This window comes from Labrus mixtus, chromosome 3, assembly GCF_963584025.1.
Source record: "Labrus mixtus chromosome 3, fLabMix1.1, whole genome shotgun sequence".
Lineage (NCBI taxonomy): Eukaryota > Metazoa > Chordata > Actinopteri > Labriformes > Labridae > Labrus > Labrus mixtus.
The window spans coordinates 20,971,682-20,998,585 of NC_083614.1; the positions used below are offsets into that span (position 1 = coordinate 20,971,682).

The window sequence follows — 26,904 nt, forward strand, 5'->3', positions numbered from 1 at the left end:
CTTATTTATTTATTTGGAAGAGCAGCCACTGGTGTCTGTGGTGCTTGTCTGCTCTGGTGACCTCTGACCTGTCATGCACCGTGGGTTAAGCTTGACGTATTCAAGGTGTAACCATCTGTGCCCCCCACCCCTGGTGTCTCTATGTGGACAAGTCCTCTGTGTCCAGACCCACCGGGCTGGAAAAATTGCTTACAGTGGGCTGTTTGTTTGGCTTGGTAAACGTCTCAGCTTGGAGAAAAGATGAACAGAGGAGTCACAGGGCTCCTGAAGGACACTTCTGCCCTGTTTTTCTCAGTGTTTTTCTCTCTCTTTTCTTTCTGGTGCTGTAGAGGGCTGTGATTCTCTACGTCTACAAGTTAATTTGTAACCCCTATGACCTCTGACTCTGTGTACTTAAACAGAACAATGGCTGTGTCCAAACTTAAAGTTTGTGTGTTTGTTTGTGTGTGTGTGTGTGTGTGTGTGTGTGTGTGTGTGTGTGTGTGTGTGTGTGTGTGTGTGTGTGTGTGTGTGTGTGTGTGTGTGTGTCTGTGTGTGTGTGTGTGTGTGTGTGTGTGTGTGTGTGTCACATCAGAAAGACCAGCAGTGGTCAGGAACACAGATTCAAAAACATATTTTCATTAAATATCACATAAAAATACCAAATAATTAATAAATGCACATTTTTGTGGTCGATGCTTTTTTGGACCAAACACAAAGACACTTCAGATATATCAGTATTTCAACTTTTTTATTTTAAGGTTAAAGGGAAATGATTGCAGTACTGATGTGTTTAGCAAGCCAAGAAATACATAAACACATTTTAATATATTTGGTTGTTTATTTGATAGGGACAAAGCATCCTAATGGCATGAGTGCATATCAAAATGTGAACAAGTGGTCTAGTCCTTTTCCTGGTGACATAAAAATTGCGGTACAAGACACAAGAGACAAATACAAATATCCAATCAACAAGCGGACATGTATGCAAAATGTAAGGTTAAAATGTTCTGGTTTCCCTTTTGCCATAGTTTGGGATAGGTTTCAAGAATAAAATATGTAGGGGGGTACCTGGGGTCTATGTCGCGTGCCCCCACAACTGTGGGTTTTAATCAAATCTCGCCCCTTTGCTGCATGTGATCCCCCCTCTCTCTCTCCTCCCAACGTTTCCTGTCTCTCTTAAACTGTCACCCAGTAAAGACTAATATTGCAACAAAAACAACTTGTAAAAAAAATAGTACTCTCTTATTGCACACAGTCTTTAATTCCAAAATGAACTCCCCTTAATCCCCAGCAGTTTGTCCACATATACTTGTCTTTGTAATACTCCACAGTCCCCACTAGAGGTCTCTATTGTGCCAATACTACTATCAGCTTTCTTTGTAATACATTCATTTAGAGCAAGGCTTAAACACAAGCTTAGAAAACTCTTTAGGCCAATGAGTGATGATACCAATATATTTATAAAAGCACTTTCAAATCCATAGAGAAAAACAACTTTGTTTTTAACCGAACAATGTTGCATTTTTTATGTTATTAATCAGGTTTGAAGATGTTTCTGAAAATGGCAGCACCCAGAGAGGCTACAGCAATCCTTTGAGTGACAATTACATTAGAAACAATTGAGAATCATCCAAATGTAATGAAAACATCTTGTGACCAGGAAGTTACAAGATAAGGACAACTTTGTTTGTACAATAAATGTTTCGCTTGTTTTAGTACTCATAATGCATTTGGTTATTTGAACTGAACTGAACTGTTGAAATAGATGTAAAAACAGAGCTTTCACTGTTTCTCTGGTCTCTTATATCGTTATGTCTATGAGGACATATGTGTAAAATGTATCTTACAATTAAGTAAAACTAGAATAATAATCCCTTTCATTTAAAAGTCTATAATATTGTAATGCTTTAATATTATTACAGCATGATAGTCTGCTAATCATTGACATTAAAGAGTGGTACCTTTACAGAATGATAATATTTATATATTTTATTTATTGGAATTATGGTTCCTGATACCTTAATGTTGAAGGAAGAAGGTTGAGAAGTCATTTTAAAGTACTTCGTACTTTGCTTGTTAATCTCTAACAATTTCACATTGGACGTTTTACTTTTCATCAAATGAAGCTACTCTAATTTCACTTCAGTATAATGTTTTTTTCTGATTTCCCACCTCCGAGGTATCTGTGTGTGTGTGTGTGTGTGTGTGTGTGTGTGTGTGTGTGTGTGTGTGTGTGTGTGTGTGTGTGTGTGTGTGTGCGTGTGTGTGTGTGTGTGTGTGTGTGTGTGTGTGTGTTTGGTAGAGGAGGGTTGCTCCACATCCAATAATTGTAATTTGGCAATGTGCGTGTGTGTGCTTTGCCCACACCTTGGTTAAAGCATGGCGAAGGCCCTGCATGGTGGTGGGGTGAACTCTGCAGCATTACTGATGCAACATAATCTTATCAAGCTCAAGCTGAAGAGCAATGCCAGCACATGTACAAGTGCAAACCCCCACTGTCAGTTATTTTCCAGGTATTTGAGTCCCAGAAGTTTCCGCCACAACATTCAATGTGTCAAACTGATGTGTGACTGACACCAGAGCTACACTGTGGAATTGAAAAGTGTGACCTCTGTGTGGTTTGAATAATTTCCAATGATCGATGTACAAATCAACAACCAGCAAAATGATGTCCCAAAGTTTTAACATATGGGGCTGTGGTATCCACACAAACCATGGATGCCCTCTGTAAGTGATGTGTCATCCTGTATTAAAGACGTAAGCAGACAAGATGAGCCGGCCCAGACACTCATATTAATCATTTATTCTTTCAGGGGAACTTGTTTTGTTTTGACATGCTGAATGCAGATTTTTATGTGCAGAGAATTGGGGTTTTGGTAACATACTTAGTGGCACACAGTACATGATGCTTCTTGGGTGGCAGTACCAGAGTATTTAAAGGTTTCAGATCAGAGGAGACAAGTTGAATCTACCACTTTTAGTAGGGGGACGCTACCACCTAGTGGACAAAAGCTTGCACAAGTTATTACTGCTGAGAAGTAACTCATTTGCAAATGTTTAAAATTCTCCCATTTAACTGTTACTTTTTTAACTACTTATGACATTAATATGATAAAAAGGTATTAATTTATAATCCGATTCAGAGATCTGATAAGGTAGAGATCAGTACTGTCACACACTCACCTACTTTCTGCATCTTCTCATTTTCAACTTTTAAGTACATTTTAATTTAAAAAAAGGAATAATTTCTGTTTTAGACTTTTTTGAAGGTGTCCATAAAGATTGAGTGAACAAACAATAGCAATGCCATGTTTGTCGCAAAACATGAAGTAGATACATCTTTTATATCATTACTCCAATGACTGATTTTACAAAAAGATCTGACAGTGACCAATGATAATCTCTGATTTCCCTATAAGTAAACAAACTGATGTCATACGTTAACGCTCTGTGTACACAAATAATAATCTCCAGGGAAATCATTTTCTAATGTGGATGTTATAATGTATTGTTACTTTAACTGTTTGATCACTCAATAAAATGTACACGTCAAAACGTTTTAGAAACAATTCTTATTATGACAGACTAGGTGGTAAAATTAGCCTACATGTTAGGCCCAAATACTACAGAAATCTTCGGAAAAGCTTTCATGTAAATTCATTGCAATAAGTGAATTTCAGCCTAGAGCTTGAGAAAGGAATGTCATTTACTCATGCACTGTCTTTACGCAGTCAGAGTTATAGCACATCAGAGATGTTAAGATTCTATAAACAATAGTGACACTAAATATATTGAAAAATAAAACAGTAGACAGAAGGAAACTGTTTTCACACAGGTATAAATTGGCTTTCAGGAGACTTATATGACCTGTTGCCAGTAACAATCACATTTTCACCAGGAAAAGATCAACATTTTAATGAGAAGTATATCAGTGATATAATGTAGAGAACATACACACAGAATGAAATACACTGCAGGTATCCTTATATTACCTGAACTGTGCCTAAGACTGGTTCATCACCAATGCATTACTAGCATAGTAGATAGCCTCATATGAATCAAGCTGTTCACAGCAAACCATTTTACTTATCTACTCAACAATGATGACAAAACAGTTGTAATAAAAATCCGTTCTTACAGGTATGACTCCAACATGGGGATTTTGAGAGCAGATAGAGAGTAGAAATGATCTGTCAACTCATCACATGTAAAGACATCCACAACTTCACAGTAATCTGCCAATATTTTACACTTTGTTGATCATATTACTTTACTTCTTTACTATCATTTAGCCTGCTTGCAATGGTAAGTGCCACGGCCTCATTCATACCACATCTATGCCATGGCTGCACTGTACTTAAAACAAAACAACATAAAATGATATGCCGCTAAGTGCTGCATTTATTTTGGATACAGAGAAAAAACACTGTGAAGAAAAAAACTGAAAAAAATGTGAAGATGGGTGCGCCAGTGGCCTAGTGGTTAGTCTGCATGCCCCGTGTACAGAAGCTGTGGTCCTCAAAACAGTGTTCCTGGGATCAAGTCTGACCTACAGCTCCTTTGCAACGTGTCATTCTGCACTCTTCTCTGAATTTCCAACTCTATCCACAGCCCTGACGCTCAAATAAACCCAAAAATAAATCTGACTCAAAAATCATGGGTCATGGTACAGGATTAGTGAGCTGTTTGGTAACTGTCAACAGATTTTTTAAAACGTTCTAGGAACAAGAAATGTCCTTTGTTGAAGTGCCCTCTTGAGGAGAAACTCAATAACTGCATGCATGTGTAAGCACGTCCACAAGCAGAGCGTAAAATGGGAGTTCTCTATCATATTGGTATATGATATCAACCCCTCCCCTATGTTACACTCTTTGTGAGGACACAAACCTTGCTGAAATGTAATACCCATCACTCCAGTTGTGGTCTATTATGTGTTGTCAAAAACTGGGGCATGATAATGTTTCTTCCCAGAAACAACGTCTACCAGCTCTGCATTTTTCTTTCCACTTACAATGATGTCCATTACAGCTTATTCTGTGGCTCTGCAATTTAAAAGTTGGACCATGTTTGGTTTTACTTGCTGGCTGTTTTTCCTGCTTCTTGGAACTGCATTTGTTGGTAAGGAATTTAAACTGTCACATGAGGACTCATTTATAATAAAAAAAAAACTAAACCCAACTTTAGTTTTCTAACTGGATAAAACTGAAAACAAGACCATCATCACAGGTACTGCTCTTGTTGATTCTATAAATGTGATTAGTATTGTTCTTCACTTGTTTCAGTAATGTAACCAAAGGGTTTAAAGTGTCATGACGACCGTGATGTTGTCAAAGAAAAAAAGGGGGAAAAAATAGTGAAAACAGATTTCTGAACAATGCTTATTGTAGGATTAGAGATACTGTTTTGCAATGGTATTATATCTGGTTCTCAGGTTTATTGCGGGAGGCTGAGCCGCAGAGAGGGACCGACTCATTGGAGGATCAACCACTCCTTCAGAATTCCTTCACTACAGGTTATCAGTGTTTCTGTTTATGTAAGGAGGAAACTAGGTCAAGTTAATATAATTGAATCCTATTAGCAAAATCATGATACATTTAATAATACAAAAACCCAAATGATCGTAAATACAATAAGTGTCCTGTCTTTTTGGTTCCAGTCTTTCCTGTTTTGCAGAGTCCACATGACACCAGCATGCCAACAAACAATGTCGGAAGAAGAAGAAGAAGTGACAATAGTGATAGTGTGGCTCACACTGAAGACTCTGCTTTGCCTCCAAACATTCTGACTGTCTCTCATCTTTCTTCTCTCAGACATCTGGTGTCTGACAAGAAAATCACAGGTTGAGCTATTTGCCCTATTTGAACTGAAACAGTATGATAACAAAACAATCTATATCTTTAATAGGCAGATGCATACACTCTGACAAAGTCACTTCAACTGTTTCACTGCACCTTAGTGTCAGATTGGTACAGACACAAACTATTAGCGCTATTAATCCTGTAAAAAGGTTAATTCCACACTAATATTAGCTGCATTCAACAGAGAACCGAGTCTTGTCAGCTCTAATCGTGCTCACAATGGGAAAGAAAAGCTTTGTCACATGCCTTTTTGGTGTACCACTGCTGGGCGACATTTTAACCACAAGATGGCAGCAAAAGAAGGGAAATGATTTTGGCTTGCTTGCTACTTTAAAAAAACAGATTATTTTCCCTATTCACTGTTCACTCTTTTTCCATAGTTTTTATGAATGTGTAGTGGCAATATTGTTACCAATCAGATTGTGGAACTGAGACCCTAGTTTTCTGTCAAATGACCGTCTATACCCTCCAAGACACTCCACAGTGTGTTTTAAATAAGCTTAGAGAGAAGCATCACTTAGCATTAAGCTTTATGAACAAAGTATATTGATCAGATGAAACTCAAGGTTTACTTCTCAAATGCAGCAAATATTGTTCAGAAACAGTGAGAGACAGAGGCAGAATATAGCCTTAAGGGTTTCATAAACTCAATCTGGATTTTCATTGTAATGTGAACATGTTGCCATGCATTGTTTTCCAGAGCAGGGGATGGTCTGAATCAACGAATCAAAGTCAAGAGTCAGTATCAACTTTTGTTTTTGTAACGCAAAATCAATATTAATCACCTTATTGGGGTTAACCCTCAGATTATATTACAATTAGGCTTTTATAAAACGTCTGATTGTTAAATTATGGAAAGCATTTTAAAGCAATTATACTGATTACAAGAAATTACGAAACAATTGTAATCTGCTTGTGGTTATTTGTTGAATAATTCATAATTCCTTCATGAGAACACAAACGGCAGGGGGAGTGCAGTTGAAGCCGTAAACTTATTTTTCTCTGTTGTTTGTTTTTTTGTAAGGGGACTTGGAACTACTCAGGGATGAAATGACAAACTTAAGCATAACTTGCTAAAATGTGAAATTTACACAGCAAATAGTCACTGTTTATCATTCTCATTAAAGCTCCTGTGAGTATTTTTTAATGGTTATGAGTCAGACTGAAATTAATATGGATGCCTACATGACCTACAAAAGCAAACAAGACCATGAGGATCAATAATGATAATGTCTATAGTGTTATTGTTAATGCCTGTGACTGATGCCTTAGATATCAGATTAGTTGAACTGAACAACGAGAAACAGCCTGGTGACATTTATAACAAAGATTCTCTATGAGTGATACATTTGGCCGTTAAAGAAAGCAGGATGACGTTTTTGTTTCAAAAAGAGATACTCAATGCGTTAACATGCAATTGCAAAACTCGATTTATTGTGTTAGTGTACTAAAACTGGACTTTTGAAAGGCATGTAAACATGTTAGTCAGGCTGGAATATTACTAAATGTTTCATAACTGGCTAAAAATTCTTCAAAGGAGCTTTAAGGCAGAGGCCTTTGTCTCATTTTTTGTAGTGATAAAGAAATTATTTGATTTGATGGAAATTATGACAATTCCGCTGAGGCTGCTTTCTCATTTAAACTTTTAGGCGCTTAAATGGGTTCTTTTTTTTTTTTTTTTTTTTTGCAGTTCGCTTAGGTCTCCGTGTAATTCTTGCTGGTCCAAGTGACTTTCTTGACCCCGAGCTCCTCCTCTCCCTGGGCAAAGAGGTCAGCAGACTAACCAACAACTACACAACTTTAAAAGACTTTACATACAAACTGGGTTAATCCAATCAATAAAGACATTTATTTAAAATGTAAAAATGCTCAAAGCTTTACCTTGTGGTACAGTATCTATTCAGGAAACATATGAGTGTGTTTAGTAGGGAGGGATTATAAATGTGATTATTATTGCAGAAGAGTTGCCTCAGGCAGTATGTTGGACTGTATTAACCTGACGAAGAAGTGCACAGAAAAAACACCAAATCGATATTGAGTCAGTCTAAAGTTCAAAGGCTGAACGGAATTGCCTTTGGTCAGACTTTATCATGTATGCATCAGTAAACAATCAGGCAAGCCCACAGGGCTCTCTGTAGTTATGTAGTAAATTATCTGTCAACTTACAACCTCAGTGGAATTTAGCCTAAGTCTAACAGCAACTTATAATTTAACAACGGGCATAAGTGGATTAAAGGATTAGAATTTTCCACAGACTTCTGATGAAGTGTTTAAGGTTTCATGGTGAAAAGCATTTTTGATCTTAGAATGAAGTTAAGAAGTTGAAGTAGCAATTACGCCTCTGGAGAAAACATGCAAGTGAAGCTCTTGTGTTGAAGTTGGTGCTTATAATGTTCCACTCTTTTTTTGTTTCTTTTTGTCTTTGAGAAGACAAGAATCTACAACACTGGTGGGAAGAATGGACTCTTTTCCATGAGAATAGTGGGAATAAAGAAAATGACCCCAACATCCTGATGTCATCATCATTACAAGCATTCTTTGGATAATTTGATGGATGTTTGGATGTTTAATAAATAAAAAAATCTCGCTTTTCTTGAATTTAGTGAGACTAAGGTAATATAATTGTGCTTGTCATTGTCGTTTTGTGTTTATTCATTAATTAAAGATTAACTTAATTATCGACTAGGATGTCTTACATGTGTGCTGCCGCTGACAGCTGGCCCCGCCCACCGACCCGGCCAGCAAATTGAAATCGACGCCGGCTCTTTTATGTGCACACCCCCCTACGGGTGTTTCTGATGACCGTTGGGAAGTTTTTTTTGCACTTTCCCGGTCACGGTGGTGGCAGTGATTGCTTTACGGTTGTTTGTAAATAATCCGGACACGCGCATCCGTAATTGCGTAAGGATGACAGACACGGCCTCCCTCGAGGACACTCTTCCCGAGGAGGACAAGGAGTTCGAGAGGATTGTCACTCTAATCGGAGGTAAAGAGAGGATTTATTTGGTGGGGGACGTGTGTGAAAGTAAAGAGGCAGACGGTGATGCCGCTGGAATAATGCAGGAGTTCGTCCGGGACATGTTTCCTGGCAGTCTGACCAACATAAACGGACATCCCACGTCCTCTCCGTCAAGCATCCACGTCGACACTGCAGGTGAAATTTGCAGCAACATAGAGACGGTTAAAAATGATTTTCCATTGACACCAAGGCCTAAGGATTTGGATTTGAAAGCCAGTCCGGTAAAGGTGGAGAGAAAGAAGCAGCCGACGACGCTCAGTGACAAAGCTCGAAGAACAGCGGCGAGGAGGCTCAACATTTACAGCAAGAAGCGAACCATAGACTCTCCCCTCATAGTGTTCGTCTTCAGACAGACATTTGTGGTGAAACGTTCAAACGAACTGTGTTTAAGAGAGATCTTGAAGGACGTGAAAGCACGCACGAAACGCGCAGGAATCGCCCGACCTGCTCTGATTGGATTAATACGCACCAGACAGGAGAGCGACGAGACGCTTCAGTGTGCGCAAATCCTGGAGGGTCAGATCCGCTCTGTGTTTCACAAACATTCGCCTGAGTCAGTGTGGGTCGGCTGTTTCATCCCGAAGGCAGAAGCTAACATAAACAACATCAAGAAAAACGTCTGCAAAGTGATTCACTCATCTCAAACAGCAGGTGTAACACCATGTATTCTCTGAGTTTTAAGACGAATCAACAAACCACAGCAAACACTGTTATTGGTTATTGGGTCCTGTAACTAGTCCAGGATGATGTTAACATGCTGTTTTTTTCTCTTCACTCAAATCCCCCTTTTTTAAGCGGACCTCAGCAGGTCAAATCTTTGTTTACATGAAGTTTGGACTTTAGTGTGTTTAGTACCATGCAGATGCACCAAGTAGCCTATTTGGTAGCCAAAACGAACTACAGACACTCATTTGAAATACAAACCATCCACATACTTACTGAACATAAAGTGAACACGGATTTAGAGAAACATACAATCCATAAGCAATACATTTTAAAGCACATTCAAATGATATCAAGGTATGGATAATACCTTTGCTAATGGTAAGATTATGGTCAACTCACAGTCTGAGTCACAGTGGGAGTTCCTACAGACCCTGTAGTGGTTTGAACACCACTATGTAGGTCAATCCATGTGACTCACTGGACCCAATTTTTTTGCACACACTTTTCTTCCCAGGCATGGCTGCAAAGGCCTGGGAACAAAGGGAGCAGTCATGAAACAATCAAGCCTTTAGATAAGCTGCCAAATTGTTAAAGGCCTATTATTGCCTTCCAGATAATACCAGGGATAGAGAGAAGCTCCTTTTCTGGCCACTTCAATGTTTGCTCTTGCCTCAGAGAGGGGGAGCCAGAAGCCAGCCCAACAACTCTTCCACCAGCAGGCGAAGAGGTAGAAGCGTCATCCCGTAGTTCAGTTTAGCTGAGGCACGGATGTAGGCTACTTCAGTCTGTCACAGGGTCAGCATGCTCACAAAACCATTTACGCTTCCTGGGTTTCTCTTTTGGATCAGATCCCATGAAGTGTACACTGTTAATCGAGTTAGACAACATGTGTTTGAAACTTTGCATATATAATATTGATGTATACTGGCTCAATTTCAAAGACACAAACTATGTTTTATTGTGTTTCCTGTTTCTTTTTTAAGGTGAAACTGGAAGTATGGAGGAATGCATCCCTCTGAAAATCGTTTCCTTGCCTGCTGGACCTCCTGTGAAAGGGAAATCCGCGGGACAAGGCAGCTGATGTTATGACCCTATAACCCGTGGCTGCAGGCATATCACTGTAGACAAACATGTGATAACTGTGAAGAAAAATGTCTTATAGTACTACAGATCCGTATTAAATGTTACAGCATTTCTTCTTGGTGCTCGATATTTTCCACACTGAGCCAACATGAGTTGTGCCACTGTTGCCTTCTTTCTGTTTAAAATAACTTTAAATTGGTTGGATAAAAACTATTTCACGTAACTTTACATTAGTTTTTCTTTGTTTGACATGGGCCTCTATTTCTGTCATTTTTGTAAATGTTAATACTCAGAGTGGACGCACTTGAATGCTCGCAGCAAAAGTGCTCTTTTAACATGAATCATTCTCCAGTTAAGGGGCCGGATAACCTTCAAGTAGCACTTAAAAGGTCCATTCTTACTGTGTCTGGTGAAGTTTGGGCTAATTTGATTCACGATTTATATCAGAATACAAATCACCTAAACAAAACATAAAATTGTATAACAAAGGCCAAAGGCAGTGGGAAACTGCTCCATGGGACCAAGGGGCCCAGCTAAATTCTTGCCTTAGGCACCCAGTAGCAAAGTGAATCCAACCTTTTTAATGCTAAGTGAAAATGTTTTCAATTTTCAGCTTTCATGTATTACAGTTATGTGCCTTAGATGAATACTATTGAAATAACATTATCTGTAGGACTAATAGAATAAGTGCATAACTGCTTTCACTTTGTATGTATTTATAAGACTAAGGTCTGCACATTCAACATGTAAATAAACAAATTTAACCCTGCTGCAGTGTGCAACTTTTTTTTTGGAAGGGTTGTAACTTTATGGTTTTAAAGTAATTATTATAGGATTTAGGGAGACACGTTTGGGAAGCTTGTATTAATTCATTAATCACTGTACTGTATTTTTCTATTTCAACTACTAGCCTGATAGCCACACAGGTATCTTTAACATCGTCGTTTTTCATCAGCCGGTTTTCTTACCGACAGGCAAAAGGACTGACTCACGACTGGCAAGCTTACGCATAGCCTGTCTATAAATAAATGCAATCAACGCTGCCTTTTTTTATAGTGACACAAACATTTGTGAATATTATATGATTGTATTTTTTTTAAACAGCAAACTACTAAAAACTGATATATACTTTGAAGACAGAACCTCTAATGTTAATATTCTTATGTATTTTTGATCAGGCTTTAAAGAGGCTAGCATAGCCAGAGGTCCTTCAGAGGGGTGCATTGCTGTATTGGACAAAAAGAGGTTAGCGACGGCTGCGTTTGGTAATACAGTTTTGCTTTTGTATTACGGAGACTATTTTTTATTTCTAATACCCCGAAATCTGCACGGAATCCCACCGTCTGAGGAGGGTCAACACAAACAATTATGATCACATCTGCCGGTAAGTTGAGTAAAGTGTATTATTGTGCTGCCATTGAATTAGCTGAGTCACAGAGCTAACTTAGCACTTAGCCTTCATCCTGTAATCTCTATTTCCACCAAAAAGCTAAACTTAAGAAAGACTTTTATTATGTTCAATGTTTGTTTTGTATAACCACGCAACATTTTATTTACTGTCTTGTCTTTTGTAGTGTAGTAATTCCGTTTAATGTAACGTAGTACTAAACATCGTAGTTTCCTTGTTATTCAGATACGAAAGTGATGCGTTCAAGTTCAGCTAAAATATAAGAATGACTGCTCATTACGGAGAAAACACAGACAATCAAACACAATTATTTCAATTGTGCTGTCTCTGAAATGTCAGTTGTTGTTGAATAAGTCAAAAGCTTATATAAAGTAAAGCTTCACAAAGCTTAACTTTGAGCTCATTACAAAAAAAATCACATTTGTGTATTGATAATGATAATGTCCAAATACATGAATGGAACCTGAAGTATAACACTTTCCTGTTATGGTGTATTTATCATGTAATAAGTGAATCTCTTCCCATGTCAGTATAGAAATGTAACACACAGCTAGATGTTGTTTTATCGGTATTAATCTTTGGATAATGAAGAATGGATATTAACTAAAACCTCTAATTTAATTCTGTTTTCTTTTCTTTTTTAAAGCTGGAATTATTTCTCTCCTCGATGAGGAGGAGCCACAGCTCAAGGTGAGAACCCCATGCAGAGAGTTTACCTCTTTGTAAATGGCTAGAAACAATTAAATATCATGTCAAACAGCACTTTTTGTTTATTTGTATATGCACACACTTGTAAGTCACTGGTTACTCTTTAGTTCAGGGGTCTCCAACCATTTTTCCATCTGAGAGCTACTTTCAAAAAATGAAAGTGGCCAAGGGCTACTTGCATCAAATCGCTTGCATTTATTTACATAGCTCAGCTGAATTAAGCTACTGTTTGTACATGTGTGAAATTGCAATAAGCCAATGCTTATCAATAATCTTAAATTCACATCAATCTCCAAGAAAACATTAGTACTTCATACTTGTTTTTATGGGCCAAATATATGAATATTGGGAAGAGGTGCATTTACCGCCGTCAGATTTTTATTTTTAACACAGTCGGTCAACCTATAGGCGAGTTACTGAAAACCTGCCCGCGAGCTACCCGTAGCTCCCGAGCTACCTGTTGGAGACCCCTGCTTTAGATATTACTAATTACTCTGAAAATGTTAAGTTAAAACTTTTAGGGTTAATGCAATACACACCACAGTCCAGTTTTTGGAAAAAGAGCTGTTTAAACTGTTGCTCCCAAACATAGTTGACTATAACTCTACATATTATATATCTACATATATAACTCTACTTATTAATGATGGTAAATACAGAAATATTGTCTAATGTGTGTCTGCAAAAAATGTCTTTCACTTGCAGGAGTTTGCTCTTCACAAGCTAGACTCCATTGTGAATGACTTCTGGGCTGAGATATCAGGATCAGTTGATAAAATGTAAGTATTGTTGATAGGCATCAATATAAGAATATTACTTTCTACCAAAAGTTTCAATCTCCTAGTTATTTTTTTAAATCTTCACTTCATCTGACGTTTTTATTTTTAATTTAACTCAAAGTATACCCGATGTGCAACACATTAAACTGTCCTTTCAAGTGCTGAACTATTCAAGACAGTATAAACATGATTTTCAGTCTCTTTAATTCACATGTTGTCTTCTCACAGTGAGGTCCTGTATGAGGATGAGACCTTTCAAAGCAGAGCATTTGCTGCCCTGGTGGCCTCTAAGGTTTTCTACCATCTTGGAGCCTTTGAGGAATCACTGAATTATGCGCTTGGAGCTGGAGATCTGTTCAATGTCACAGATGACTCAGAATATGTGGAGACCATCATTGGTGAGTTGCTAATAGGAAACACTTGACCTTTTCATTTCTGTTTTGTTAGTTATCATTTGATATTTCGGATGTGTGTTTTTTTTAAACACCAGACCCTAATACTTTGATTGGATGTTAGTAATTAACTTGCATGAAAAACAAATGTTTTTGTAATTGATGTGTGCGAACCTACTGGGGCTTTTCTGTGGTGCTAACTTATATTACGTCCCTGTATTCAGAAGTGAATGGAATCTTCTTTTACATGGTTTTTATTTTTGTTCTAGCCAAATGTATCGACCACTACACCAAACTGCGGGTGGAGAATGCCGAGCTGCCAGAGGACGAGGAGAAGAAAAGCATCGACCCCCGTCTTGAGGGTATTGTCAACAAGATGTTCCTGCGTTGCCTAGACAATCACAAGTACAAGCAGGCCATTGGCATCGCCCTGGAGACCAGGAGGCTTGATATGTTTGAGAAGACCATTTTGGAGTCGGTAAGCCACTATTGTGATTCAGAGATGAGTAGAGAACCACTTCAGTAAAATACACTTCATGTTTTTGTGGTTAAATAAACTTAATCACAGTACAATATGACCATATTTTTTAAAACATCAGTTTAAATCCCTGCAACTGCTCTTGTGTATAATTCCTTTTCTGTCATAATGTATAATTTTCCTTCTTTCACCTCTCATGCAGAACGACGTGAGTGGCCTTCTTGCTTACAGCCTGAAGGTCTGCATGTCTTTGATGCAGAACAAGAAGTTCCGCAATGAGGTTCTGCGTGTGCTGGTCAAGCTCTACATGAACTTGGAGAAGCCTGATTTCATCAACGTCTGTCAGGTAACAAGCAGACCTTTAGAACACTAAATGAATCAGCTCAATTACTTAATGACTAAAGTTACAAATACATGTAGGCTAAATAACTGAAACACATCTCTCAATAATGCAGTACAGTATAACAGCATCCCAAACGATATCCTCCAGTGTTTGAAAAGTCCAACTAAAACCTCCCTGAGGAAGAACTGAACATGTCTAAAATGTTGCATGTTATTTAAGGACACACTGCTCAAGTTGAGTCAGGTGAACCTAAAATAATGGCTACTGAACTTGGCACAGGCCTGCATGAAATCTTCAGCTTTATACTGAAACTATGGGGGAAAAAAGTCTTGATACTCTACATCCTATTAGGCAGCTGAAAAGAGTGCTGATCAAACCTGAGCTCTACATTTACTGAATTTACCAGACGCACAAATCCCCTTTGAATAACTGTTTTTTTTTCTCGCCTCTTTAGTGCCTGATATTCCTGGATGACCCGCAGGCTGTGAGTGACATTTTGGAGAAGCTAGTCAAGGAGGACAACCTGCTGATGGCTTATCAGATCTGCTTTGATCTGTACGAGAGCGCCAGCCAGCAGTTCCTCTCTTCTGTCATCCAGAACCTAAGAACCGTTGGAACACCCATCCCTTCAGTCCCAGGCTCTACAAACACAGGCACTGTGCCCACACCAGACAAAGACAGGTGGGCAGGGGAGAAACAAAAGGGCACACTAATACCTAGCCTGAAGCAATGTGCCTGGTTTTACTGACACAGATCATATCAACTTTTTTTACTGTGAAATTATTTTGATTAAAAACTGCAGAAAACATCTGTTTGAACTTTCTGTGAAACTTTAAGTCGGGAAGAAGGTTTGGTGTAAGAACTGTTTTCCGTTGTGTAGCTGATGTGTGTGTGTGTGTGTGTATATATATATACTATATATGTATGGCATTGCCTACATCTTCTGAAAAACTAAACAAGTGAATGGAAGAGTTTGAAACGAATACACATTTACAGTGATTAGGTTAGGAGACCTGGAATAGCTAGCAGAAGCTGTACAATGGCTTATTTGAGTCATCCTCATATTTACTAATGATAAATTATTCAGAAATGACATAAAATGTTTTATGTCTTACAGTGATGCAATGGAGACAGATGAAAAAGCTGGCAGCTCCCCTGCTGGAAAGCAAACAGAAACTGTAAGCTCTTGATTTTTGATAGTTTTTTACCCTAGCCCTTTTATGTGATACAATGTGCATGTTATATTTCTCTAAGTAGAGAAAACTTTGTCTTTCAGTTTCAGTTCATCATATTGCTTCTCTGTTTTTTTGCAGAAAGATGAACCTAAAGATCAGAATGCCAAGATGATCAAAATCCTTAGCGGGGAGATGGCCATTGAGCTGCACTTGCAATTCCTAATCCGAAATAACAACACAGATCTGATGATCCTCAAAAACACAAAGGTAATGTTGGCTAGGGAAATGACCATTGTTCACAATCAGATGAGCTGCAGGTTACATGCTCACTGTATTTTCTTTCATGGCTTACTGCTGAACTTTCATTTACTTGAAACTCACTTAAATTCTTTTTTTTAACTCCAGGATGCTGTCCGAAATTCGGTGTGCCACACAGCCACAGTAATAGCAAACTCTTTCATGCACACAGGAACCACAAGTGACCAATTTCTCAGGTACCGCAAATGTTATGTTAGAATGGAAATGTGTTTTTCATAGATTGCATTAAGATAATGAAAGACATACATACTCAGGAGTGAAATGTATGCAAACATTTTGTTTGACCTTTCAGAGAAAACTTGGAATGGCTTGCAAGAGCCACCAACTGGGCAAAGTTCACAGCCACAGCAAGCCTGGGTGTCATACACAAGGTAAATTTATGCTGCTGTGATCAAATAATAAAATATTGCAGATCCGAAAAGTTATTCATCTGTTATAGTTTTATACCATATTCGATTTTTAACATTAAATGCTTTTTTCCAGGGTCACGAGAAGGAGGCTCTCCAGTTAATGGCAACCTATTTGCCAAAAGACACCTCCCCTGGCTCAGCCTACCAGGAAGGAGGAGGCTTATATGCCCTAGGACTCATTCATGCCAACCATGGAGGGGACATCATCGACTACCTGCTCAGTCAGCTCAAAAACGCCAGCAATGATGTGAGTATTTCACATGTATTTAAATGCTGGTTCATTCAAGACATTTGTCCAAAACAATGTATGACTACTATGAGAGGAAAGCTATTAAAAGCTTCAAATTGAAGTTCGTGGCTGACTCCAGCAGCTAGTCTAAGTCTCTGTGGCAGTGCGTAAATAAATGTTCGAAGGATTCATCTGTCCTAACCTGTTTTCTTCTCACAATCTTTCACAGATTGTCCGTCATGGTGGTGCTCTTGGCCTTGGTTTGGCTGCGTTGGGCACCGCTAGACAAGATGTTTATGACCTCCTGAAGTCAAACCTGTACCAGGATGATGCTGTTACTGGTGAGTAGGCCTCAAATAAAATGTTTCCCAATTGCAGTGAGTCTAAATAGGCTGTACTCTGTTTACTGGATAACACAACACAAGCTTTACTGAATAATGTGTAACCCCTTAGGTGAAGCTGCAGGCCTGGCCCTGGGTCTTGTCATGCTGGGCTCCAAGTCTGCCCAGGCCATTGAGGACATGGTAGGCTATGCTCAGGAGACGCAGCATGAGAAGATCTTGCGCGGTCTGGCAGTTGGAATTGCTCTGGTCATGTATGGACGCATGGAGGAGGCTGATGCTCTTATTGAAAGCCTCTGCCGAGACAAGGTAAGGCTGAAAAGCCATTAGAAAGCATGCCACATATACAATATGCTCAGGGCTGATTTATTTTCAAACAGAAGGTTGACATTGTTGTAGCCTATGCATATGATACAACAACAGATATATTACCCTACCAGGTATGAAGGAAATTAAAAAATCTTAAAGTTAAGGGGCATAATGGGGAGTTTGAATGCTTTATTTGTTGCTGGTGAGGGTATGTAGTTCATCTTAAAAGTAAGACTATTTCTCTGTACCAGGAATCACTCTGTAAGAACTAGCTATGTTGATCGTAGTTGTTTTTCCAGACTCAAAGTCTCAATGCTCTGCTTTCCCTCATTGTCTATGGCAGGATCCCATCCTGCGGCGCTCTGGTATGTACACAGTGGGTATGGCCTACTGTGGCTCCGGGAACAACAAGGCCATCCGACGTCTGCTTCATGTCGCTGTGAGTGTTTCCTGTTTGGCTCTCTTCTCAACACATTAATTCACTGTTGGTAAGACAGGTTTATCATGCTGCCAGTGAAGCAGAAGCTGGTAGCCAGGGCTAACGTAGCACATAAGGGTTTTTTTTTATAAACCTGCCTGAAGTTGTACCAAATCCTCTCAATCCATTTAACTCGGTCATATTTTAAATAAAGGGATACCAATTATTATTATTTCTGCATGTATTCAATGTCAGGCTAACTTTGCAAATATAACAAATTGAAAATGAAGATGATGACAGTGCAGTTTAGACATGTACGAATATGCCATTCAATGAATTGTATTGAATTTTCAAATTAAGCCACTGAAGTGCCTTCAGCATAAGTGTGATTTAAATTATTGTCCTGTGGGTGGCGTCTTACACAAGCCTAAGTTATTTCATGGTGTCGGGGTGCACTGTTCTCCTTTTACTGTGAACAGCAAAGAAGCAACATCATTCAAGTTTATTGCAGGTTTGACAAGTTGCATCGTAAATGTTGGTTGTTTGACTGCTTGGCTCTTTATTCAGGTTAGTGACGTTAACGATGATGTCAGAAGGGCTGCCGTGGAGTCCATCGGCTTCATCTTGTTCAGGTAAGGACCACACTATCACTTTATCATTAAATTCTTTAAGTTTATTTACAAGGCACAGGGGTCTTCCTCTCTTTCAAGCATTAAATTCTTGGACAAAAGTTCAGGTTTATTTATCTCCCCCTAAACTATTTCACACTGCTTTAACAAACAATTAAAGGGTTATTAGACATCAACATTTGAGTTTATGATATAATATTCAGTGTAACCTCATGGGTTTTTAATTGTATTTTTTACATCTTAAACTCTTAAATCATGGATGATATTTTGATGATCCATATGTTTAGTCTATAACAAATGATAATCATGACTTCAGCTGGACAATGTGCACACAGCAATGCTTTTTTGTGAACCTTTGAAACCTCCTTGTTTAAAAAACTGTTGTAGGGTACCAATTTTAAACCCAGAAAAAGCTGTGTGATATGCTGCGGTGTCAATTGGCCGTTAGATAAACGTTGTGTAAATCTTCACTGTGTTTAGAAAGACTTCTGAACCATAACAATTCAGTTTGCTTTCTCCTCCTACCTCCCAGCCTAATGGCTAAATGATAAATCCCTCCATTCCTCTAACATGCATCCTTGAATGTCATAATGCAGACAGCTTTGAGTTCAAACTTCTCATGTCTCTGCTATTCTTCCAAGATCAACAGACAGGGAGACAGGGTCAGTCTAGACAACAATTAAACCCTGCAACACTCCAAACCCACATACCAACATTGTCTCATCCAAATCTCATACATCTTGCCTTCCTCACCTAACTCTGTCCTTTTTTATGTTAACTCAGTTTAACTTGAAAAATGTGGATATCTGCAGTACTCTTTGCAAAGCATACAAACTGCCATTGTTTTATCATAAAGAGACAGTTAAAGGAAGTACTAAGACTACACTTTCCCTCATTGTCTATAATGTCTGTTATTCTGGTATTTGTCGACCTTTTCAGGCTCTCATTCTTGCAGTTCATTGGCTGTTGTGTAGTGCTTTTGTCAAAGTTGGGTCATGAGAAGAGAAGTAGCAAACAAGTGTAGGTGTCAGCATTAAACAAGCCTTCATGCTTAGAGTTTTCTGTCAGTTCAGAAACAAAGAAACAACTTTATTAAACATTTTCAGATTTCCATTTGATTTGCATATTGTTCTTTCTTATATACAGTCTTTTAATCCAAAACTTTTAAACATATCAAAACATTAACGCTGCAATACACATGCAAGAGTGTTTTCCAATGGTCCAACATGTATAAGAATTATTGTTTCAAAAGTGCAAAAGATTGTGTTTCTGCTGCAGGAGAGATTTGAAAGGTAGAATTAAAAAAAATAGAAGCTTCTGAGTCTGAGAATGTTGACGACATGTTCAGGATTTTCAAGAGCAATGCAGCAATATAGAAAAATACTCTTTACTGTGTTCAGAGTTTCCAGGTTATCATCTTGTCTTCACTCGTAACATTTTGTCCTGTGACGGGAACGTTTCAACGTTGACTCTCAGAGTTTTATAGCATTTGAAACTCAAGCCTTTTGCTGTCTACTGATTACTAATATTGTTTAGTTGTCTTTATTATTGAGGAGCAATTTGTACGTCTTTATTTTTCAGATTTTATTTGAAAACATTGTCCTCTTTTGCTCTCATATAAAATAAATGACTGCTGTAAACAAACAGCAGCAGAATAAGACAGCAGCAGGTTAGATATTGTCCTTGCACCAGTATTCAGAATTTGTTAATCAAATTGAGATCGAAAACAGATTGCCATCTTGTATTTTGATAGTATTTATTTAATAATAGTCGAGGGGCTAGCCTTTTGTCTGTACTGAGAAAAAACTCTGACATTGTAAATCTAAAATATTTTCTCCCTTTTTAACCTGGATTCTTTTGTCTGTCGTTACTACACACAGCTAACATGTTCCTCATGCCTCTGGGTTTCATTCTCCGTCAGAAGCATTGTGCCTAACATGACACCACTGGGTGACTGTACAGGTTCTTGCTGGCACCTGAGGGGACTTTGGTAGCTCACTGCTCCAATTCCATTTTTCATTCCCCGCTTCATGAACAGTTTAGAGTTTTCTGCCATGGAAGATCTGAATGAAATCCTTGAAAAGGTCCGATCTGTACTTGCTGCCCATGGGTGCCTTCCTGGCTCATGATTAGCACAGGTCTTGTAGTTACAGGTAATGTAACGTGTGAACGCTTCCCTGAATGTTTTGTTGAATAAGGTGTAGACCAGCGGGTTGATACCCGATGACACATAACCCACCCAAACAAAGATTTCCATCAGTCGGGAAATTAAATGTGCGTCACAGCTGGTGCAAAGCACAGAGGTGATATTAGTTATAAAGAAAGGGCACCACATGACTACGAACAGGAGGAAGACGATGCCCAGCACCTTTGAGGCGCGCTGCTCATTGCTCAGAGTCTGCATCGACTTCTTGCCCATTGTTGACATTCTCCGAAAGCACAATTCATCTCCTGTGGGAGAGTGTGTTGTTCCTGAATTCGTTTTTTCTCGCATCCATGAAATGTTGTTATCTAGCATGTTCAGCTCTGCAGCTTCAGGCAGAGTAAAAGCCGGTTCCCTTTTAAAAACTGTGGAGACTGTTTGGTAGTTAAAGCGCTGAGCCACCTTTGACTTAAGCAAATAAACCTTTTTGCGCAGCACCTGAACAGTAAGAAGGTAGATGACCATCATGATGGTCAGAGGGATGAAGAATGCCACCAAGGAGCCAAACATGATGAACTCCCGGAAGGTGTCTGTTTTCAGCAGGCACGTGTGGTTACCGTTGAAGGTGATGTTGTTGGGATGATACTGGTTCTTAAGCCCCTTAATCGGGATCGGGATTGCAATACCTGTAAAACAATAGGAACAGTTGGTATCAGAAAAAGTTATTTTTTAGGGACATAAATGAACTCCTGAGTCTGACAGATGATTTTTTTTAACAACATCTACAATAGCCCTGTTTTCTATCTGAGGAAAGACATACCTGGGTTTGAATAAGAGAAAATAAATCCTAGTTGATGAAAGGATAGTGTCAGTAATAAAGAGGCAAATTCTGATTGCAGCATATCCTCTTCACCCATGGCCTGCCTTGAACCCTCTTAAACTGCACTCCCGTCTACAGTTACAGTAAAAACTCTTGTGCGTTCAGTGAATTAAGTGCTGCTTTCTTCCTTCCTAATGATCTTCTGGCTTTGATCTTGACATGAAGGTCAAATGAAACCAAACCCACCAGACAAACACACTGTACCTTTATTGGTCTGAGTGCTGGACACACTTTAATCTCTAAAGTTGAACATAATAAAGATGTCTATTTTTAGTTTTCCGATTGCTTGAACTCAAATAATTAGTATATCTGAAAAAAATCACAAACACTCCTGTAAGAACTTTATGTGACCATCATTACAGTTGGATCCAACACTCATTTGCACTCTGTTTTAAATTTTATCAGCTGTCTTCTGCATTTTTCTAATTTATTAACAAAATGGGCATAGAACAAGCCTGCCATAACCACAATTGTAGCAGTAGCTGTTTAGCACTTGTTTTTAGTCCTATTTAGAGGTGACTAAGTTTTGCCTCCGGTAACAAACTGTGTTTGGTGTATGTGCTATACACCTAAAAGCCAAAGCAGTAGTGCAGCTTGCTTTAGATATATAAGGAACATTGCTCTTGACAAACTCCAGTCTCATGAAAACTGACTGGGTTGTTGCCTAAGGTAATCTTAGTGGCATCTCTAATTTGATTTAATGACAGCATTTAAGTATTGTTACTGTCTAACCCTCCCAACCCGATCTTCTCCTCCCTAAATACACTATAGCAGGCAGTCTTCTGTGTATTTACTGATTATACTCCCTGCTTTTATTGTGTCCTCAAATAATTCTGTCTATAGGCAAGGTCTGCTGTAATATTATTATTAAATAAAGATGACTGCAGAGCTGAGACAATTTGTGTTGCACGGAAGAAGTCTTTTTGCTTACCTATAGATATGAGCCACACAAGTGCAATTTTTAGCATTGCTTTGGCTCTAGATTTGTACTGGCTGTGCTGGATTGGTTTCTTGATGGCAATGTAGCGGTCCAGTGAAATGGCACATAGGTGCATGATGGATGCTGTAGAAAACAGCACATCAAGGAACAGCCAGATGGGGCAGAGGGACTCTGGAAGAGGCCAGTCAGAGTCTAAAGAGAAGATAACAAGGAAAAAAGTCCAGTTACACATAAAACTGTTGCTGTTTATTTTTACTCTGAGTAACTTGTAATTTAATACAGAAAAAATAACCCATTTTCACTCTAAAAAAATTATTTGATCTTCCACACTATCAGTTTGGGGAGATGGACCAGATAAAGGATTAAAGTTGCACTCATGCAAAAGATTGGCGTTTGTTTATCCCTTAAAGGAATGCTCAGTGGAAAAAAGTATGCTTCACTGGCTGTTTATGGAGGTCAAAACTCTTTATGAAGATGTGCTGGAGACTTTTCTCCAAACAGTGTTTATTTTAAGTTCCAGATTAAAAAAAAAAAAAAAAGGGCAAGGAATTATCCTGGCTTTTGTCCTGTTGAACATTAAGATTGCAAAAGATTGTTTGTTGGAAATATTCATCTTAAAAATAATATCTTTAAAGCCTCTCTTCTAACCCTTGCCCCACTTTCTCACTTGAGGGAAATTTTGAGTCATAGTTTACTTTGAGGTTCCTTCTGGACGACTTATTCATTGACAAATACTTAATTCCTTCTCAAAGCAGAGGCAGTCCCATGCCAAATTCAATAAATAGTGTAACTTGCAAGTAGCTGTAGAAGGAAACATTAACAGAATTAGCAAGAAACTTTCTGGCATTATGCTGCCTTCCCCTTCTCTCACCCATGTCTCCTTCCATCACAGTAAGCTGTGTGCAGATTCAGAGCCATTGCCCAACACTTATTGTTACAATTTACTTTGGAAAATTTATTTTTTCAACAATTCTCATCATATAGTAATGGTTTAAAGCAGGGTAGTGTATTACAATTATAGAAAATGTACTTGTTTAATTTTATTAAGTACAATTATAACAAAGTTATTATTATTCCTAGAGTCAAAAAGTTATTTTTATTTTAATTTTTTTTCAAAAGAGATCTGAGAATGTTACAATTCTGCACCACTGTATTCTTATTCAAAATATTTTATTGTTTGCTTTTCTGTGTCTATAAAAATCATTGTTGTATAAGCATGCAGAACACTTTATAGCACAAAAAAATCTCTGACCTACAATTATCCCAAAGAAACAGAAGAAAATAAAAACCTGGAGAAAATGGATGTTTAATTTGGCTTGTGGAGAGATATAAACTGAGACTTGGCCGTGTAATGATGGTGATCACTTTGGGTTAGCAATACCAAATCGTCTGGCTTAAAAAAGCATCTTCTTAAATGGTCTTAGTCACGCAGCTCTAGATTTTAAGTTTACAGCAGTGTTTTCATATTCTAAACAAGCAGATCTTTTACATTTTGAGTGTTTTCTCCGTTTGCTTTGAATTCATCTGTCAAACAGATGTGGAAACAACTGGTAGTCAATACAAGTGGTACTGTAATCATTTTTTGTTTTTCTATCTTACTCTGTAGGTCTAATATAGAGATTTATTTAATGTAATGCATTCTGAATTTTTGTAACAACTTAATCACTGATTTATTATCTTTAAAACACTTAACCTACAATTATAACAAATGTATTTCAATCCCCTGCCAAGTTGGTTTCACTTCATTGCAACAACAGAACAATCCTCCTCACAACACTCCTTTCAGCCTGCAGCAAAGTTATTACCATGATTTCCCTGTTAAACCCCCGTTTGAATACCTTCGATGCCAGTAACCACGGGATATGTTCCTGCTTACAGAATACATTTGATACAATGGAAGTGTTTTCATCTTCGTCTGTTGGGGTTTTATTCCTGAACGTTGATGTAATTTATGTTCTGTCTGCTGTCTGGACAACAGTAGAGAAGTTTGTACTTAATTTGTTCAAGACATAGTCATAGAACTATTATTAGGAAAATGTAATAGTAAATTAATTGCAGCGCTACTGCAAAACTTGGATGAAATCAGGACCTGTGACAATGTTGACTTGTGCTGGCCGTAAGTGTTCTATGCAAAAATAGATTTTTTTTTTTTTTTAGAGAGAAATCATTAAAAGCCTTGTGCCACAATACACTCCAATGTTATGTTACCCGAGACATAAATATTATCCGGGTTATTATTTGCCAGTAAGATTGGACCGACTGTTCATCAAAAGTTTTTATTTTCAATTATGCCTATTGATAATGATCCCCTATACAAGAAAATCAGGACATGTGCAACTGCTACAATAGTCCTGTGAGAGGAAGTAGGATGTTTATTGTCAACCATCTTGTTATATTTCATCTTGAATAATTTGTTTAAAGATAATGGCGATTGTATCTGGTGCTGTCTACACACTATTATTATCCTCCTTTGCTACCTGTCAGTTTGTTTTTCTCTGTAGATTAGGAAGGCTGATACATTTTACATTGAAATGGAGAAACTTCTCATATGAAACACTCTTAGTTTGTTATGCCCCCTCTTATTTGCTTTTACACACACACTCACAAATCGTTTCTCTGGCATCTGTAAGAAGTGGATTACTTGGTTCTATTAATCTCATGGCCATGTGCTATTTTCCCAGTAGAGTCAACCATTTATTGTTTTTTTACTGCACAGACTTGTTTCAGAGATACAGTTAGTCCAACACAGGTCATTTACTAAACTTACTGTAGAGAATAGTGACAAGAGCGATGGGCATCACTAGGAGTCCCACCAACAGATCAGCCATGGCAAGGGACATCAGAAAGTAGTTGGTTGCGTTTTGCAGCTTCCTTTCTAGTGACACAGCGAGAATGACCAGGATGTTTCCTCCAATTGTTGGGATGATGACCATGATAATAAGCAAGGCAGCCCATTTCAGCTGAGCCCCGGGCACTTCTCCAGACTGTGTGCTGTTAGCCTGTAGAGGAGCAGCGACTGCTTGAGACATGGTGCTGCAGAGCTTACAGCAGGCTGTAGCGTTGGTTGGGTCTCTGATCTTTCTGGTGATGGACACTCGGCCAGCATGGTCACTGGGTCCCACTGGCAAGGACACAGGGTAGGACTGATCAGTGCACAGGATGCTTCATCCTTTGTGCCGTGTTCAAACCAAGCGTAATAGCTGACATACAGTGAATTAAAAAAAAAAAAAGTAGAAAAAAAAAAGGTCCAAGTCCACTGGTGGTAATAATCCCAACACGATCTATATTTCCAGAGGGAAATGTTAGCAGGGGTCCTCAACTTCTGAGGGACTGGAACCTCTTTTCATCCACCACGTCAACTTTAAAGAACAAACAGATGTCAAAGGAAAAGTGTTACTCTTTGATTACATTTTTTTGATAGCAAAATAATGAGACATTTAATTTAATCAAGTAGTAAACTGTTGAGTGATATTTTTTTGATTCTGATATTTAAAATGTAAGATTGATTTTTAGAAAGTAGACAAAGACATGTTAGGTTTCAAAAGGGAAAGATAAGAGATGCAGGGTTAACCCACACGTTCTAAACTTATTGCACACATACACTCCACAAAGATGTTTATCACTTTACATTACACAAAATAAATTAGCCATATCCTAATGCTACTTAAGTTTCTTACCTGCTCCAGAAGGCAATGTTTGTTGAACATTCAAGTTCTTGGTTGTCATTTGGAGTATTTTTCCAAGCCGCCACGTCTCAACTTCCATAAACACTACAGCAGTGTTTTGTGCTGGAGGAACAGTACAGCTTGTTATCCGATGCATTTAGAACTTAGCACACCTCCGTAGTTTATCTTATAAACTCCTAATTTTTATATTTCCTCTCTATCCAAATAAGAACGTGACAGGGAATGCCTCCCCTCAGCTGCAAAACCTAAATCTGTCTCTGGCTGAAGCAGTCCATGATGTGGAAATTGTTTTACTTCCACATGTTGGAGGAACCCCCAGTCTTGCTTCGCATCAAATACCGTGGTCACAGGTTTAAATCTTTCAGCTGCTGTGGCTCCTCTGCCTCTCTCCCATTCCCATCTGCTGCCCCTTGCACACAGACTGTGAGCAGCTCACACTCTTTCCAGTCCTGTTCAGTTCTGACTTTCCCCCCTCCCTTCCCTCTGTCTTGCCCGTGAGTCAGTCTGTACAAAACAGATGAATGTCTTCGTGCTGGCAACATGCCAGTGGTTCTGGGAGGTAATTTCCCTCAACACAGCCGTCCCACTGTTTATATTTGTCACTTTCTGTTCTCCATACGAAGCCAGCAGTGGTGGGGGCGGTAGAATTGGTATATGGGGTGAAACCTTCCATGTGGTATGGCTCTCAAAAAAAGTTACTTGTACACCAT

General features: G+C 38.5%; 3 protein-coding genes across 4 annotated transcripts in view; 2 read left to right on the forward strand and 1 right to left on the reverse strand.

The window, feature by feature from the left end:
- Positions 1-8,635: 8,635 nt before the first annotated feature.
- Positions 8,636-11,377, forward strand: LOC132965499 (uncharacterized). Of its 2 annotated transcripts, XM_061033734.1 has the most exons (3): positions 8,636-9,510; positions 10,139-10,252; positions 10,509-11,377. In XM_061033734.1, exons 1-3 carry the CDS (start codon positions 8,748-8,750, stop codon positions 10,604-10,606), a joined length of 975 nt encoding a protein of 324 aa, XP_060889717.1. In that variant the 5' UTR covers positions 8,636-8,747; the 3' UTR covers positions 10,607-11,377. The 2 variants fall into 2 exon arrangements, with proteins under 2 accessions (XP_060889717.1, XP_060889718.1); XM_061033735.1 differs by lacking the exon at positions 10,139-10,252 and having other exon boundaries at positions 8,637-9,510.
- Positions 11,378-11,833: 456 nt separating this feature from the next.
- The window catches only part of psmd1 (proteasome 26S subunit, non-ATPase 1), a 30,333-nt gene continuing 15,262 nt past the window's right edge, over positions 11,834-26,904 (forward strand). The window contains exons 1-16 of the mRNA XM_061033718.1: positions 11,834-11,992; positions 12,663-12,706; positions 13,430-13,503; positions 13,732-13,901; positions 14,165-14,373; positions 14,576-14,719; positions 15,171-15,397; positions 15,834-15,894; positions 16,030-16,158; positions 16,297-16,385; positions 16,502-16,580; positions 16,693-16,866; positions 17,078-17,189; positions 17,302-17,498; positions 17,842-17,937; positions 18,484-18,548. Coding sequence (XP_060889701.1) covers positions 11,977-11,992; positions 12,663-12,706; positions 13,430-13,503; positions 13,732-13,901; positions 14,165-14,373; positions 14,576-14,719; positions 15,171-15,397; positions 15,834-15,894; positions 16,030-16,158; positions 16,297-16,385; positions 16,502-16,580; positions 16,693-16,866; positions 17,078-17,189; positions 17,302-17,498; positions 17,842-17,937; positions 18,484-18,548 — 1,886 coding nt within the window. The 5' untranslated portion in view covers positions 11,834-11,976. The remainder of the gene's footprint in view (positions 11,993-12,662; positions 12,707-13,429; positions 13,504-13,731; positions 13,902-14,164; positions 14,374-14,575; positions 14,720-15,170; positions 15,398-15,833; positions 15,895-16,029; positions 16,159-16,296; positions 16,386-16,501; positions 16,581-16,692; positions 16,867-17,077; positions 17,190-17,301; positions 17,499-17,841; positions 17,938-18,483; positions 18,549-26,904) is intronic.
- htr2b (5-hydroxytryptamine (serotonin) receptor 2B, G protein-coupled) lies at positions 19,603-26,678 on the reverse strand. The gene is made up of 4 exons (XM_061033729.1): positions 26,186-26,678; positions 25,276-25,867; positions 22,500-22,700; positions 19,603-21,374 (listed from the first exon to the last, which is right to left on the reverse strand). Exons 2-4 carry the CDS (start codon positions 25,535-25,537, stop codon positions 20,416-20,418), a joined length of 1,422 nt encoding a protein of 473 aa, XP_060889712.1. The 5' UTR covers positions 25,538-25,867; positions 26,186-26,678; the 3' UTR covers positions 19,603-20,415.

Bases quoted from the DNA above. Each gene is read 5' to 3' on its own strand.
- LOC132965499 (XM_061033734.1), top strand. From the start codon at position 8,748: ATGACAGACACGGCCTCCCTCGAGGACACTCTTCCCGAGGAGGACAAG. The intron at 9,511-10,138 runs GTGTAACACCAT...ATTGCCTTCCAG, and splicing joins TCACTCATCTCAAACAGCAG to ATAATACCAGGGATAGAGAG. The intron at 10,253-10,508 runs GTAGAAGCGTCA...TTCTTTTTTAAG, and splicing joins TTCCACCAGCAGGCGAAGAG to GTGAAACTGGAAGTATGGAG.
- htr2b (XM_061033729.1), bottom strand. From the start codon at position 25,537: ATGTCTCAAGCAGTCGCTGCTCCTCTACAGGCTAACAGCACACAGTCT. The intron at 22,701-25,275 runs GTAAGTTTAGTA...TCTTCTCTTTAG, and splicing joins TCTTGTCACTATTCTCTACA to ACTCTGACTGGCCTCTTCCA. The intron at 21,375-22,499 runs GTAAGCAAAAAG...ATTGTTTTACAG, and splicing joins TGTGTGGCTCATATCTATAG to GTATTGCAATCCCGATCCCG.